This window comes from Ruditapes philippinarum, unplaced genomic scaffold (genome assembly GCF_026571515.1).
Source record: "Ruditapes philippinarum isolate M1 unplaced genomic scaffold, ASM2657151v2 ctg19882_1_1_1_1, whole genome shotgun sequence".
NCBI lineage: Eukaryota > Metazoa > Mollusca > Bivalvia > Venerida > Veneridae > Ruditapes > Ruditapes philippinarum.
Window position 1 is genome coordinate 17,610 of NW_026854212.1, and position 14,926 is coordinate 32,535.

At 32.6% G+C, this 14,926-nt stretch overlaps 1 protein-coding gene across 1 annotated transcript; it reads right to left on the minus strand.

The window, feature by feature from the left end:
- Nucleotides 1-4,740: 4,740 nt before the first annotated feature.
- Nucleotides 4,741-14,920, minus strand: LOC132739449 (A disintegrin and metalloproteinase with thrombospondin motifs 20-like). Its single transcript, XM_060727169.1, has 5 exons — nt 14,895-14,920; nt 12,216-12,316; nt 10,216-10,380; nt 9,077-9,224; nt 4,741-4,896 (listed from the first exon to the last, which is right to left on the minus strand). Exons 2-5 carry the CDS (start codon nt 12,219-12,221, stop codon nt 4,856-4,858), a joined length of 360 nt encoding a protein of 119 aa, XP_060583152.1. The 5' UTR covers nt 12,222-12,316; nt 14,895-14,920; the 3' UTR covers nt 4,741-4,855.
- Nucleotides 14,921-14,926: the final 6 nt, after the last annotated feature.

Genomic DNA, 14,926 nt, shown 5'->3' on the forward strand with positions numbered 1-14,926 from the left:
TTTTCCGTATATTTACTGTAAAAAATATTTATTTTTCTCTGCAGTGAAAAAATTTTTACGTAATTTTACTGATGTCTTGCTCTAAATTCAGCTAATACACAGTTTTAGGGGAAGTCTTTTATATTGAAATGTCAAAAAAGGAGAGAGAACGTTGTATATACTAGTGATAAATAGAAAATCAGAAAATTCAAGTTTTTCTGTAAATACAGGCTTCATTTTCATCTTGTGGTATGAAAATATCATATTTCACTCGATGAAAATAAATCCTGTATTTATAGATGACACTTAAATATGCTCCCTTTATTTTACCAGTGTGACATGAAAAGAGATGCTCATCTATTTGTTTAGTATTGTAAATTGTTTTTGAGACATTGTGTTATTTTATATCTGAGGCAATAAAATACTAAGGGACAAAACATTTTGGAGTCTGCAATCTTTACTTTTTGAGACTTGACGTTGCATGGAATATTTTTCATTCTTGTGAAAACCATTTGATAATAAAGACAGACGTCCCATTTGTGTTAAAACAATTTATGACAGTTTACATGGGCGATTCAAGCTCTGATCCATAGAGTTTGTTTCATTATTCCATATGGCTATGCGCCCATGATGGCACTACAAGCATACATATACACATGTGCAATACACAGTGTGTATAATACAGCGAACAGAATTAATATTACATAAACTTTTAATTTGAGAAGGTCAAGCATGACATATGTAAGCTTAATATTCCCGTAGAATTGCAGACACGGAAACTTCTATTACAGAATTATTTATCGCAATTTTTCATTTGGCGTTAGAATTTTGCTTCACCACTGTCCGCCATATTTAATACATATACAGTACATGTATTTCAGATAACAAAAAAACTAGAAATGTCTACGGACTGACTGGCGGAGAAAGGCGATACTATGTGAATCCCATCCACTAGTGGTGGGGGCATAAAACAACAATATAATTTATAAACAAAAAACATAACATTTCATTATAACAGTAAAATAAATCTACTACTGTCTATAATCTGTAAATATTTCTTCTTTTTCCATCTTTTATGATTCAATTTACATACAAACACTTCTACTTTACCTTTAAGGTGAAAAGAAAGGAAAATGACGTCAATATACTGCTGGAATCATTTTATAAATATTTTTTTGGAAGTAAGTATTGATATATTCCAATAATTAAAATATGGAGGCAGATGAATTTGCTCCAAATTTTAATTGGAATACAAATGGTAAAATTGACGTTTTAAATACTAAATGTTAAATAACGTGAAAACACTAAAGGGGAATAAATCCGATGGAAGATGGAATATTTTATTGCATTGGTAGCTTTTCTTGCAGAAAATGCATGTGAAATTTTAATAGGAATGATAGCGGACAAACCCCATGGGGTAATTGTTCCATTACACAAAAGTCTTTAGCTGCGTAGTGTTGTAAAATTATGGTTATTTTAGGGTCAAGAGAGACAGAAATATGATTCATAATTCATATTGTCTGGATCATTATTCAAAAAGTATTTGAAATTTTCAACATGGAACTTCGTTGGTTGATCTCTTTTAATATAAATATTTTAAATATAATATTATATAAATAATTGTCCACTTTATAGTTTTTATATTTATTTTGCCAGTTTATTACAGTTTGTATACAATTTTGTCAGGATCATTCCTGTATTCAAGATACCAACACTTGAAACTTAATAAATAAAAAGGTCTTATAAGAAAGGAGTGCAGTGAATAAGAACATCAACTATTATTTTCCTTATTTTGAATAATTAATCCTTATTTTTGTTTCTTGCATTTTTTTGTCTGGACGATAAGCGATACTGATAGATATTATTATAGATATTATTTTGAAACATCTCTTAAGGATATATCATGTTCAGGAAGAATGCCAAGAATGACAACTCTCCACTTCATAATTTTAGAGTATTTGCCCTTTGTTATTTTTCCAGCCTAATTTACATGGGCCATACCTAAAGTAAGTATTTGAGACACCAACCTACAACTTCATTTGAGGATAAATTTCACAGAGCAAAAGAACAATTATTGTTCCCTTCATAGTTATGTAATTACTGCCTATTATTATTTTTATGCTCATCTTTGTCAGAACATTTGATATATTATCAGCTTGAATATTTATAGGTGAAAAGCTCTCACATCCTGGCTTTATATCTTTTTTTTTTTTATTTGGGGGGGGGGAGGGGGGGGGTAATTATCCTTTGATGATTATAATTACTAATTACGAACTACATTGTATTCTCTTTATGTTACCTCTTTCCCATTGAGCAGGGAATTTATCGTGTGTAACAGGTTTTTATTCATATAAGATTATGACATTAATTCATATTTTAGGTACTTACCAAGGTTCAAGTTTAAAAAAAAATATTTATTTTAGCATTTCCTTAATTAGAAAATTCAATTTGATATATTGAGTCACTTGTTCATTTATTAATCTAACTTTAACAATAAATATTGTAAATTTGATTTACAGTGAAAATAGTACTGACTGACTCGACAAAGGCCCGGTTTATCTTGATGGACAAATGGTAAGAGAACTAGCAATCTATCTTTGATAAATGTCTGTGCATATCTGAATGGTAACATGTTTTAAGTAATCAGTGCTAAATCACTCAAACCATTTAATTCTGTGTTATTTGCATTCTGTATTGTCTGATTTTTTTGTAGTCGCACAAATAGAGTAGAGTTCATTTGGTCTCTTTTCAGCTTTACTGGCTGATGGATATCTGAGGTGCATCTCCAGGCACACCACTAGCTGGACAGATTACTCACATGAAAGAATCAATGTCTCTGACGGGATTTGAACCCACAGCGGTGAGGGCCAAGTGGTTTGAAGTCAATGACATTAACCACTCAGTCACGAATGATATTTGGAAGATATGTACATTAAAATGATATTAAAAAAAAAGGAAATTAAAGCATTAAAATTGGTAAATAAAATCAATGAACACTTTAATTACATGTTTAAAGATCCTGTATGTTTTGTGATTAATTTTGTTACTGTTTGAATACCACACTTGCAAAAAATTTTTATATGTATATAATTATGCAAATTAAACAATTTTCAAACATCGAAAAATATGTAAAATGTGTACTGCAAAGATTTGTGCACATTATATTTAATCAATGAATGATATGCATTCATTTCTTATTGGAAAAAAATTATAACTTAGAATTTATAGAAAAATAAATTTTTAATTTCCTCCCTTTATTTACATGAAATGTTAATTTCGGTAATATCTTTGTAAATCATGCTTATTGGAACTTACAATATTGACAAATCTTAATTTGAGCATTGTTTTTATGAAATAAAAACATGAAAAAATTGTGTTACAGGATCTTTAATCTTATTGTTCTACTAAGTATTATTTGTTTTAATTGGATATATTCATAAAAAAGTCTTAAGTAAATAATTTGATGACTATTCACAGTCCCTAAAAATATTTTAATCAAACTAGAAATACAATGTCTGTCTGAGCAATCGTTTGCGCTATTTTAATTCTTTCAATTTGATTTATTATAAGAAATGTTGGTTCATTTACTAACTGTGGTGCTCGCTTCTGTAATGGAATTGCCCAATCTGTGTTACTTTTGCACCATTCCTGCGTTATTTTCCCATGTCTGCGTTAGTTTCCCATTTCTGCGTTATTTTCCCATTTCTGCGTAAGCGTTATATTTTCCTTCGTTATTTTCCCATTCCTGTGTTATTTTCCCATTCCTGCGTTACTAGATATATTTTAATATTTTGTAACCCTTCCTAAGTAAGAAGTAACTAGATAACGCAGCATATCAATTAAGTATGTTAAACCTGTACTGTAGTTTTTCATTTGTTTCTTTCTAGTTTAAATTACTAGTATAGACCTTTTTATGATACAATTTTTCCATAGTAACGGATGTTGCATTTTGCGCAAGCGCATTTTATGTAGGGCAAGATAGACTACGATTTGTCATACTAACAGGTTTTAATAGACGTGATTTCAAGTTATGTCACCCAGAAAACAGTAATTTTGGGATGACTTAATCGTTGATGCATAGATCCCTGACTAATCTTATTCTAATTATCAGATTAGTGAATACAATAAGATTTTCACCACACCATAAATATTTGTTATCAAAGGTACACATGTCAATATGTTTGTGGTTAAATCTATTGTTATTCAAATAAAAGGTCAGAGTAGGGATCTATCAATTATTTCGGTACTTCATCTTTCACGATTGCATAATTTAACCACAACTGACAAAATAGCACCATTTTATAAATAAAAAAAACTCATAACTATATGCAATAGATTTATTTGTAATAATAATAAGAACAAAAAACAAAAAAAAAACAAAACAAAAAAATAAAATATACAACAACAAAAAACCAACCGCCCTCCAAAATAAATAAATAAATAAATGGATGAATGAATGAATGTATGAATGAATGAATGAATATATAAATAAATAAAAAAATAAAAAAATAAACTCACAAAAACCAATGATACAGAAATTTTTAAACTCAACATTTGCTTATAATTGTACATTATTGAAAGTAAGCCTGAAATAAAATAAAAAGAGAAATAACTTTACAAGAAGGCTATAGTCATTGTATGTAAAAGAAATCAATTCTCTAAAGCAACAACAAGGATATAAAGTTTGGTGCTAGTGCCAGTTTCGTGCACAATTTAACTGTTTTTTAGGTATAATTTATTCATTTGCAACTGCTATCTTGTGACATTAAGTAATGTCTCCGTCGAGGGGGCATAAGGGTAGATGGAAAGATACTGAATTCGCGTAGAATGATTCATCCTCATCTTTGAGCAAATGGTATGAAAAACTATCCTTGATTCAGACACACTTGGCGAGGACTGCGCTGCTTTCATCAACCACTGTAAATATAAGAAGTGATGCCAAAGAATTACTTTCATGCAATGTCATGATATATATGTCGCTATTTAATGCATATAAGCTACTGATGTGTAGAGATATGTTCAATACTGATCTTTTGAACGATCTGAATAACATAATTTTATTCAACAACTCCGATGAATTTAGTCAGGAAGCTATACGGAAATTCCATTAATCACGCCCTAGTAAGAACTGTTTACGATAAAACGAATAATTACTTAACGCTATGTTTGTATAACGCAAATGACGTCATGTCAAAATACGCCCGAAGAAATTTCAGCGTAATATAATGTTATGCACCCGGTCGTTCGTCCATCCGTCAGAATCTTTTGAACCGGTGGAAAGAAATTGAAACTACTTGGCAGAAATGTTAATAAGACGCTGTGCAGAGCGCTGGCTTGACCTTCCGTAGGTCAGGATCAAGGCCACTATGTATGAATTTCAAAATTTCGTGTCCGCTTTGTATCTTTTGAACCGATGGAAATTATAAAACTTTTTTGGCAGAAATAATACTTATAATAAGTCGATGTGTCTATATTTGTCTCGCACTAGGGGTCACTTAGTTAATATAATTTTGTATATTAATAATTTTGAATATTTTGCAATATTAATCACGCCCTTTGAGTCAATAATAGCTTCGCCCCCTGGGGTCACTTATTGTATTTCAGTCTTACTTTGAGGATATTCAGAGTTTAAATATTTGTCATATAGCATATTGCCTTGTTGACCCTCTTCAAAATTGATACATAACATGCCCATTAAATCAAAATATGACCCTAAGAAGAAAAAAATAGCAACAATTTATAGATTTCTACAAAAGTCATATTATTCATGACTCTCTTGTCAAAATTTGCCCTGCCCCGGTACTCATCTGATTTATGTAGACTTAGGTATAGGAAAACACATAATAAAAGCAATGCCTCTTTATTTGGCATGTAGCATTGCCTAGTAGACCACTATAAACGTTTGATGAATTGTGCACCTAGTGTAAAACATGTCACCACATTGGATGTCATATAAAATCATAAGAACAATTAAGATGAACAAGTTTCTTGATTGAATCTCTTCCCTAAATGAAAGATTATTTTTGATTACTTATACAAATTTTCATTCGGACGTCTATTGCCCCGCCTTTGCGGTGCTCTTGCTGTGGAGTCGCAAAAGCGCTTCAGGTATGCATTTCGCTGATAAATAATTGCATGACCGTAAGACAGTTGTTGACTAGGTTTTGCGTTAATATGTTAAGCTTTAGATTTACGAGCAGTATAAATTTAGATTTGCAATATGACATGAATAGTCCGCTCGTTCCTCGTGTTTAAGGTTTACAAAATGATAATCCTGCACACAATTACACAAATAAAGTTCCTGAGGTTATAATAGGAAAAAGGAACTCTTTCCAGGGAGTATGTTCACTCCCGAGTTTCCATATCACGAGTAAGAGGGATGAGCGACCTGCGCATCTGACAAAGGGAGCTCTCTATTCTATGCTATATCGACGCAAATGGGCTGTCAACTCATTTAAACTATTATACATGTCTCTTTGGCAACATCTCTCATTGTATGTTATAAATAAAGATTCATAAACGGGACAAAAGTTGTTCAGTACGCCTACCCGAGAACTTGCTGCTTATTGTTAGTATAAATATAGAACCATGTCCACCATTCTAAGCAAGACGTGGGCAACTCAGTTGCACTCAAGCTCACCTGTCAGGTAACTCAGGTTATTTCATTTCATTGTGACAGGAAATGCTCAAAGCAATTAAGAAACAACTTAAAAATCGACATAATGCTCATTTTTTTCATTGTCTAGTTTAACTGAATTGACAATATCTTTCAAAAGATTGACTGTTATAATGGTGATTGATTAACTGTTTTTAAAAAATGTTAAATTGATGGTAATACTCCGCTCTCTTGCGTAATTCAATATTGAAAAGACTGCTCTCTGTTCCACTGTGTGTGTGTATGTGAGTCGCGCACTTTGCAGGTACATTACAATGGATATTAACAGAAATTTCCTTGGACCACGTGAGTTATTTATCGTTCATGCAAATATTGTTATAAAATTAAAAGGAATAATTGCAAAATGTACACTTTTTAAGGGGGTGTTTAAATATGAATGCAACCGGGTCAATTTTTATAAGTGCTTCACAAACAGTGTCAAAATAATTATCTCAATTCTTCAAAATACTCACCACCATGTGATATACGTGAACAAATTTTTAGTCTTTTAATCAAATTTTTCAAATGTGTTTTCATCTTTTCTAGGTAAACTGTTCAGACACTGGTAAATAGCCGAACCGAGTTTTTTTCGAGTTTGATTTTTTTTTTCATCCGGCAAGGTGTTTTTGAGCCTCGGTAATTGGAAAGTCACATGGGGCAAGATCTGGCGAATAAGGAGGGTGAAGGAGCTCGATAACCTTTTCCTGTTTCTGATATTCTCGTACAATGGTCGCTTTGTGTAACCATGGAGACTAGTTCCTGGTCGACGGTTTTTTAAATATTTCTTTAATTTGTGAAGGACCTTGCCTTTGTAAAACTTGGCATTTAAAGATTTTACCTCTGGTTCGGGAATTTGAATAGCAAGACCTTGCGTGGTAGAAAAATTACACACATGACCTTTTTGACGATCATGGTGCATTTTGGTTTGCTAAGTTTTTGACTTCCTTTGGTTGCCGATTTTTTGCTATATATCTTTCGCTTGGGCGCATAAAAGTACCCACTCTCATCGCCAGTGATGATACACTTCGATTGTTGTATTTAGAGAACTGTTTCAACAATTGTTTGAGATTCTTACCCGAGCAAGTTTTTGCTCTTTTGAAAGGAGATGGTGTATCCATCTTACAGGTTTCCCTCTCATTTTAAAATCGCTTCTTAGAATTGTATGAGCAGCTCCTACAGGGATACCAACGGATTTAGCTATATATGTAGTTGTAAATCTTGCATCAGTAGCAATCAAATCCTTTACTTTGTTAACCTTTTTTGGTGAAGTTGCAATTTTCGTATGGCGTTCATGAGATGCATATTTTACTGAATCCACATCACTTTTAAATTTCTTACACAACCGCGTGACAAATGGAAAAGAAAGTTCGTTGCTCCCATAAACACGACATATTTAATTAAATATGTCTTTTGCCTATATACCAAGAATACAGCGGCGCTTGATATAGGACCGCATTTTGTTAGTGAAAGGAGACCTTTTCCTAATCATTGGTATTGGTACGCGTTTAACTTTTGAGGCATGGAGGAGCACGTGACCTGTTTTCGCTACATGGAGGAGCATGTGATCTGTAAACCGTACACGATTGGTTAATTGACCTTTTCGAAAACCTGGCTAAATACCGTCTGTCGGTACGTTATGGAATTACCTCTATGGAATTAGTCAGAATTACACATAATTAAGAACAAAAAACTGTTACGTGATATTTCTATAATTATTTTACCGTTTAAGGTGGAAAAAACTTGAATGATGTATTTGAAAGTTATCATTGTATCTCAAATTTTACAAACAATAAATTGTATATACTGAAAATCTACAAAATTAAAATATTCGTAGTGGCATCTGTCATAACAAATATAGATATTTTCTGCGTCAACTTGTGTGTTTTCTTTATTTTATTTTTTTTGCTTGGAATTATTCATAAAATGGTAGGCTATTTATTCATTTTCTTAAAAAGAAATACATGTACATGTAATTGTTTTATGTTCGACCTTCTCCGGTCATCAACGGTCACCAGTCTTCTATTTTGATCGATTATTGTCAACTATATTCCTGATACAAACGTTTATTTATTCCCCTCTCCCAAAACAATGTTGAAAATAGTTAAATGAAATATCTTTATATCATTCCCCGCAGGAAACCATTTTACTTGTAGCTTTAATTTACACGAGTAGAGCTATTGTGAAAGCTAGACTGTACTGATTTACACATGTATTGTATCAATTGAGAGCTTACATAACCGTCCTTGCTATACATGTACAAAGTTCGTGCAAAACGTGGTTAAAAGCGAAATATGGGCCTAGTTGCATTCATATTTGCACACACCTCGTATTTCGACTTTTACCTGTTCAGTCACCCTTAAATGGGCATAATGTCACTTTAAATATACGTTCGCTGCTATATTTGAAATGAATTTTCTTTATGGGTGATAAATTTCTACATACCTGTGTTTTCATCATGATATAGATAGAGGGACCCACTTGGTTCACAACCGCCGCAATATCCCCCGCAAGTTGCTGACATCTTCGTGTTGTCATTATTTTTAGTAAGAGGTCCTACATATGGCTGCCATCCGAATCCACTCACGGACAACTTGTTATATACAAATTGATAAACATGAATTGATGCAAATTTAGGAAAAAGAATATGTATCTTTAGAAAAAGATACTCGGACGAGGTAAAACTGCTTTTACTTGTTCAGATTATTTCGAGTTTTGTCATAGCATAAATTGATTAGATCTAGCAAACACTGCAATATATGTTTCTACATGAAACTGCCATATTTGAGTTAGTGTACCTTACATGAGGATCTTTCTATTTGAAAGACCCTGGTTACATTGGCGTATTCATGTACACATTAATATAAAGAAATTAAAAAAAAAACAAAAAAAAAAAAATCATTATATGAATTAATTGTATCATAGTTTTGAGACCTTTCTGTTGAAAATGTGTCAGGGTTAAATCGTATTCATATACATGCACAGTGCGTTAACTGGAGTGCGGGTATTAGTTACCCGCACTCCAGAGCATGCCCATTGATTGGCTCATTTTTGCTGGGGTTTACATACTGTGACGACAGAGAAAGGGAAAGCGACAGAAATGTCATATTCAGATGTTCGTTAATTGGTTCATATTTGCCGGGGTTTCATATTGTGACAACAGGGAACGTGCTTTTATGTTTGACTATGATACAAAAGAGAAAGAACACCAAAACACTCGGCAATCTGATTAATACTCGGGGGCTACGACCCCTCGTACAAATCAGATAGCCTCGTGTTTCGGTGCTCTTTCTATTACTTATACACATCAATTATCATGGTATACCATAAACGCTGAACATAATTTTCTAGGAATACCAGGAAAGTTCTCAGACGGACAACGAACCAAGCATCACAACAGGAGTCATTTTTAATAACGTAATTTCAAAATTGAGAAATTAACATCCAAACACATGCAAAATCTTAATCCTTAAAATTTTAAAAATGTTTTTTTTATTACATATTGTATAATGGTTCTTTATAATTTATAGTTTTTTCTTGTAAACGATAGTCTCACAATGTTTAAAAGTCAATATTGATCTTACCGAAGAGCTGAATTTGAAGCCTGTACCCTCTGTAGATATACTAAATGTTCCATGTTTACAACCCCAGTTACAGTTACACGTCTCTGCCTGGGCATAACTCACGTACGAAGTCCCTGCACCAACGATCTCCGCGAACGTAGTGTCGCCTTTATTAACTGTCATATCCTAGTACATAATTCAAACTTAAAATATATATATAAGGCCAATTAGCACAAAGAAAACGCAACGGTCGCTGTGGTGTGGTGGTTAGCATGCTGGATCGGCCACCCAGATACCCGTGGTTCGAGTCACGGCTGCGACGTGCCTATTTTCGTGCGATTTACATAATTTGTATGTATCTTTCATTGAAATATGCAATTCGCAGTAAGGAAACTACCCGCCTATTTGACTGAAATACTGTTGGAAAAAGGCGTAAAATGAAACAAACAAACAAACAAACAAACAAACTAAGTAAAGCACACATATCACAAATTTCGCTTCATTCAGTTTCCTTACTATAAAAACATGTAATTACAGTTTGTATTTTAAAAGTTAGATCATAATAAATCTGTAGCAAAAATGAAAACAGTTTTTATGTAATTAATATTTAACCTTCATGACGGAGCAATAACTAGTTACTAAAATAAGGAAATAAATAAAATCAACGTTTGAAATATGTATAAAATGTTAGTTTTTCGACTTTGAGCAAGTTAATACGATGGGATATGAACTGACTGAGGCGATAGCCATTGGAAACGACATTTTTCAGCTTGTCAAAATTTTCCATAATTTTGTTTTGTCGCATTTGGGCGCTAAATTCGCATTGTTCTTAAAAATGTAAAGACGGTAACTAAAATAGACTTATTCGTCTTATATTTGCGAGTCATCAAACTTTTTTTCCGGAATAATAACAACAAACGGGTCGTGACGTCACGTCATTTATTATATACTTATAAATGAAATATTGAGAAATATTGATGAAATAAAATGCGTATTTTCATTTTCCGTATTTTCACTGTAAAAAATTATTTTTCACTGCAGTGAAACATATTTTCCGTATTTTCACTGGTGTCTCCCCGGAACTACTTTCTTTTAAATTCTGCCAGTACACAAAATTTAAGGGAAAGTCTTTCTAATTTTATCGCAAAAAAAAGAGAAAAATGTATATAATAAATAGAAAATTCAAGTTTTTTCTATAAATACATGATTTATTTTCATCTTGTGGCATGACAATTACCCTATTTCACTCGTGGCTACCGCCACTCATGAAATATTTATTTTCATACCACTCGATGAAAATAAATCATGTATTTATAGAAAAAACTTGAATATCCTCTATATATTTGTAATTTCTTTTTTGAGATAACCAGAAAATAAATCGATATTCAGGTAAAAAAAACGGTGAGAATACTCTGGAAATCATTTTTAACAAAAACAAAAAAAAACCAGTGAATTTACTCTGAAATTGACGTGTTTTTACCACTAAAGTAACTTCTTAGCCAATCAGAGAAACGCATTTCAAAGCTATTTATAGATTATATATTGACCTATCATTTTATTACAAAAAGTTACTTCTTAGGCAAGTAGGGTAAGACATTTCAAAGATATTTCACCGGGTGGATATTTATATACCATGTAATAAACTCTGGTATTGACCTGTTATATATACAAAAAAGTTACTTCTTAGCCAATCAAAGAAACGCATTTCAAATCTCTATATATATTATTATATAAAAAAATATTGACCTGTATTTTTTAACAATAAGTTACTTCTTAGCCAATCAGAAAAACGAATTTCAAATCTTTTAATAGATTATATAATAAACTCCGATATTGATATCTTATGTTTTTAAAAATTAACCCCTTAGCCAATCAGAGAAACGCAATTTAAAGCTTTTCATAGATTGTATAATAAAGTATCATATTGAGCTATTATTTTTTACCAAAAGTTACTTTTCAGCCAATCAGAGGAACTCATTTCAAAGCTTTTATAGATTTAATAATAAAAACACATATTTCACCTTCATGTCGATACGTATCTTTGCATATTTCGAAGTTGTCTTAAACGCTTCCGTTATGGAATCCTTACCTCCATTTATACTGAAATTCTCATCTGGATTAACTGAAACAGAAAAGTGCTCAGGATATAACTTGTGTATAAATTCATGAAAAATATATATAGATCTAATATAAGGGAGACTGACATTTCGTAAAGATGTCAAACTTTAGAAGACAAGAAGATAAATATTTCAATTTGTACCAAATAGTTAATCTTTATGCGATATCCTTCCCGGATAAGAAAAAAGAATCATTTATGATATTTGAAGGTAGAATATAGATTTTTTTGTATTTTCTGATCGTAAGATCAGTAAATGCATAGCTAACATCCACGGTCTAACACAAAATTTCCTAACAGTCCTAACAACGCAAAGTAGTTCTCACTCAAAACTGCTTAAAAACCAGCAAAGAATAATTTTTAATGTAGGCATTTAACGAATTACAGTGAATTTAAAGTTTAGATTAGTCAATAGAAACATGAGGTTACAATCACAAATTTCGCGGGTGAATATCTTTTTTACCCAATGAAAAATGTTCGGCCATTTCCGTAAAGCTTCGGATTATCACGAATATCATTTTAATCAATGAAAATGCTATTTTTAGCTATGCCGATTACCGATTCCAGAGCGTAGTACACAAATAAATCTGACTGTCGAGTAGTGGAATATATACATGTCGGAATGTTTTGGCGAGAAGATTTTCGATAAATTATTTTCATCAGTGTTAAACAACACGTTTATCGTGAACAAAATACCTCGAAATTAATAAGGATTACAAACACGAAATGGAAATTCTCAATTTAGAATTACATTATGTATTCGTTTTTATTCAAGGTTCATATGTATAACTTCGCCGTGGTGCAGAGGTAAACGGTCTCGTTGAGGGTGTGAGAGGCCTCTGGTTCAAATCCTAGTCGAGGCAATTCTATTTTTTTTCATGCAAAATTCCGTATGTAAATCTCAAACTGTTATTGAAGAAAATCAAAACGCTGTCGCTGCGTAAGATGAATTATAGTATATAAAAAAAACTTATACGGGAAAGTACATACAGATAGTCAGTATGATTTAGATTGCAAAGATCAGAAAATACCATAGAACTGCAGCCCTTTGATTTACAACATAACCGTCATGTGTCATGTGTTACCTCTCGTATAAAAAGGTTTTTGTCTCTCGCATGTTCCATAAAGATTTCCATAAAGATGATATTCATTTTTTTCTACGAAATACGAAAATTATTTTCATCGACTGAATAAATATAAAAATCCAGTATTTATAGATTAAAGACTTGAATCTTCTAATTTTTCTATATTTTTTCTCTGCTTTGACATTATGATTCGAAAAGTACGAATTTTGTGTGTCGTCTAAAAAGTGTACATCGAGACACCAGTAAAAGTACGGAAAATATTTTCAACTGTAGCGAAAAAAAATCTACAAAGCATATACGAAAAATGAGCCACTAGCACAGAGATTGACGGTTTGAAATACAGGCCCTTTTCTTGGCACCATCAGCCCTTCCCTTAGGTAATTCAACTGTACATTAAGGTTCTCATTGGTTGCCATACAGTAACCTACATTGGCCTCAAAATTCATATCTTTGGCTGATACAGGAGGTAAATTATCACCACCTTGACCTTCAAAATAAACCCTTTAAGGTTATAACTGGTGACATGTCCGGGGTCCATACTCAACAGCAAAAGGTGCATTTAGTACATGAAAGGTCGAATGGACCCTTATAAACGTAGAATTCCGGCCGACCAAACCGAGCGGTCAAATTTTCTTCAAACTCTCCCGATGCGTGCACGCCACGGCACGCGGCCGGTCAAGACCAAATCATATAAATTTCCAGAAATAATTGATTGACCTGCCGTGACTTACTAAAGATGGTGGTAATAACAAGAGCAGTTTTTGGTAGATGATAACGTTAAAGTATATTAATCCTAACCACCATTACACGAAGAAAAGATCGAGGAAGATTCTGCATGAAAAGACGACGCTGTTGTGGTTAGTAAGATCGAACCAGCAAGTATGAGGGTATTCTTGCTCATGTGGATTCGTCTCGGCGGTCAATATAAATAAACGCTTAAATAACAACAACTGTCAAAAAAGAGATTCACCGGAAATCGGCAATTGTATGTTTTTCCTCATGTTATTCCGAGGTGCAAAGTTACAACTCGTTAAATGTATATCGATAATATGCGCAATGCATTGAACACTTGTGAAGGGTAGTTCACCGTGAAGCTGTTACGCCCGGGACTAAGTTAGATAGGGAAAATGCATTTGTCGAGTTCTTGATAACATCTTTATAGGGAAAGTAAAAGCACACATTAAATCATTGTTATATACATGTACCAGCCAGCTATTCTCATAGGTTTTTAACTCAATACAATGTGTGACACTTATAAAAATCATAATCTCAAAAGTAGACAAATACATACATACAAATGTATCACTTTTTTCGCCAATTGTAACCCTTTTCATTCATGAACGAATATAAATCGGTTTAAAGAGATGAATATAGTCTTAAGGTGAATAGACGAGATTTTATCCTTAAATCTTTCTAAACGCCATGTCCAGTATATACCGAAATACGGTATTTAGCGTGGTGCTCCAACTCTTTTTTTAGTCTCACTAATTCTCATTTACCTGTCAAATATTCAGTTGGTGTTGACGTTCCC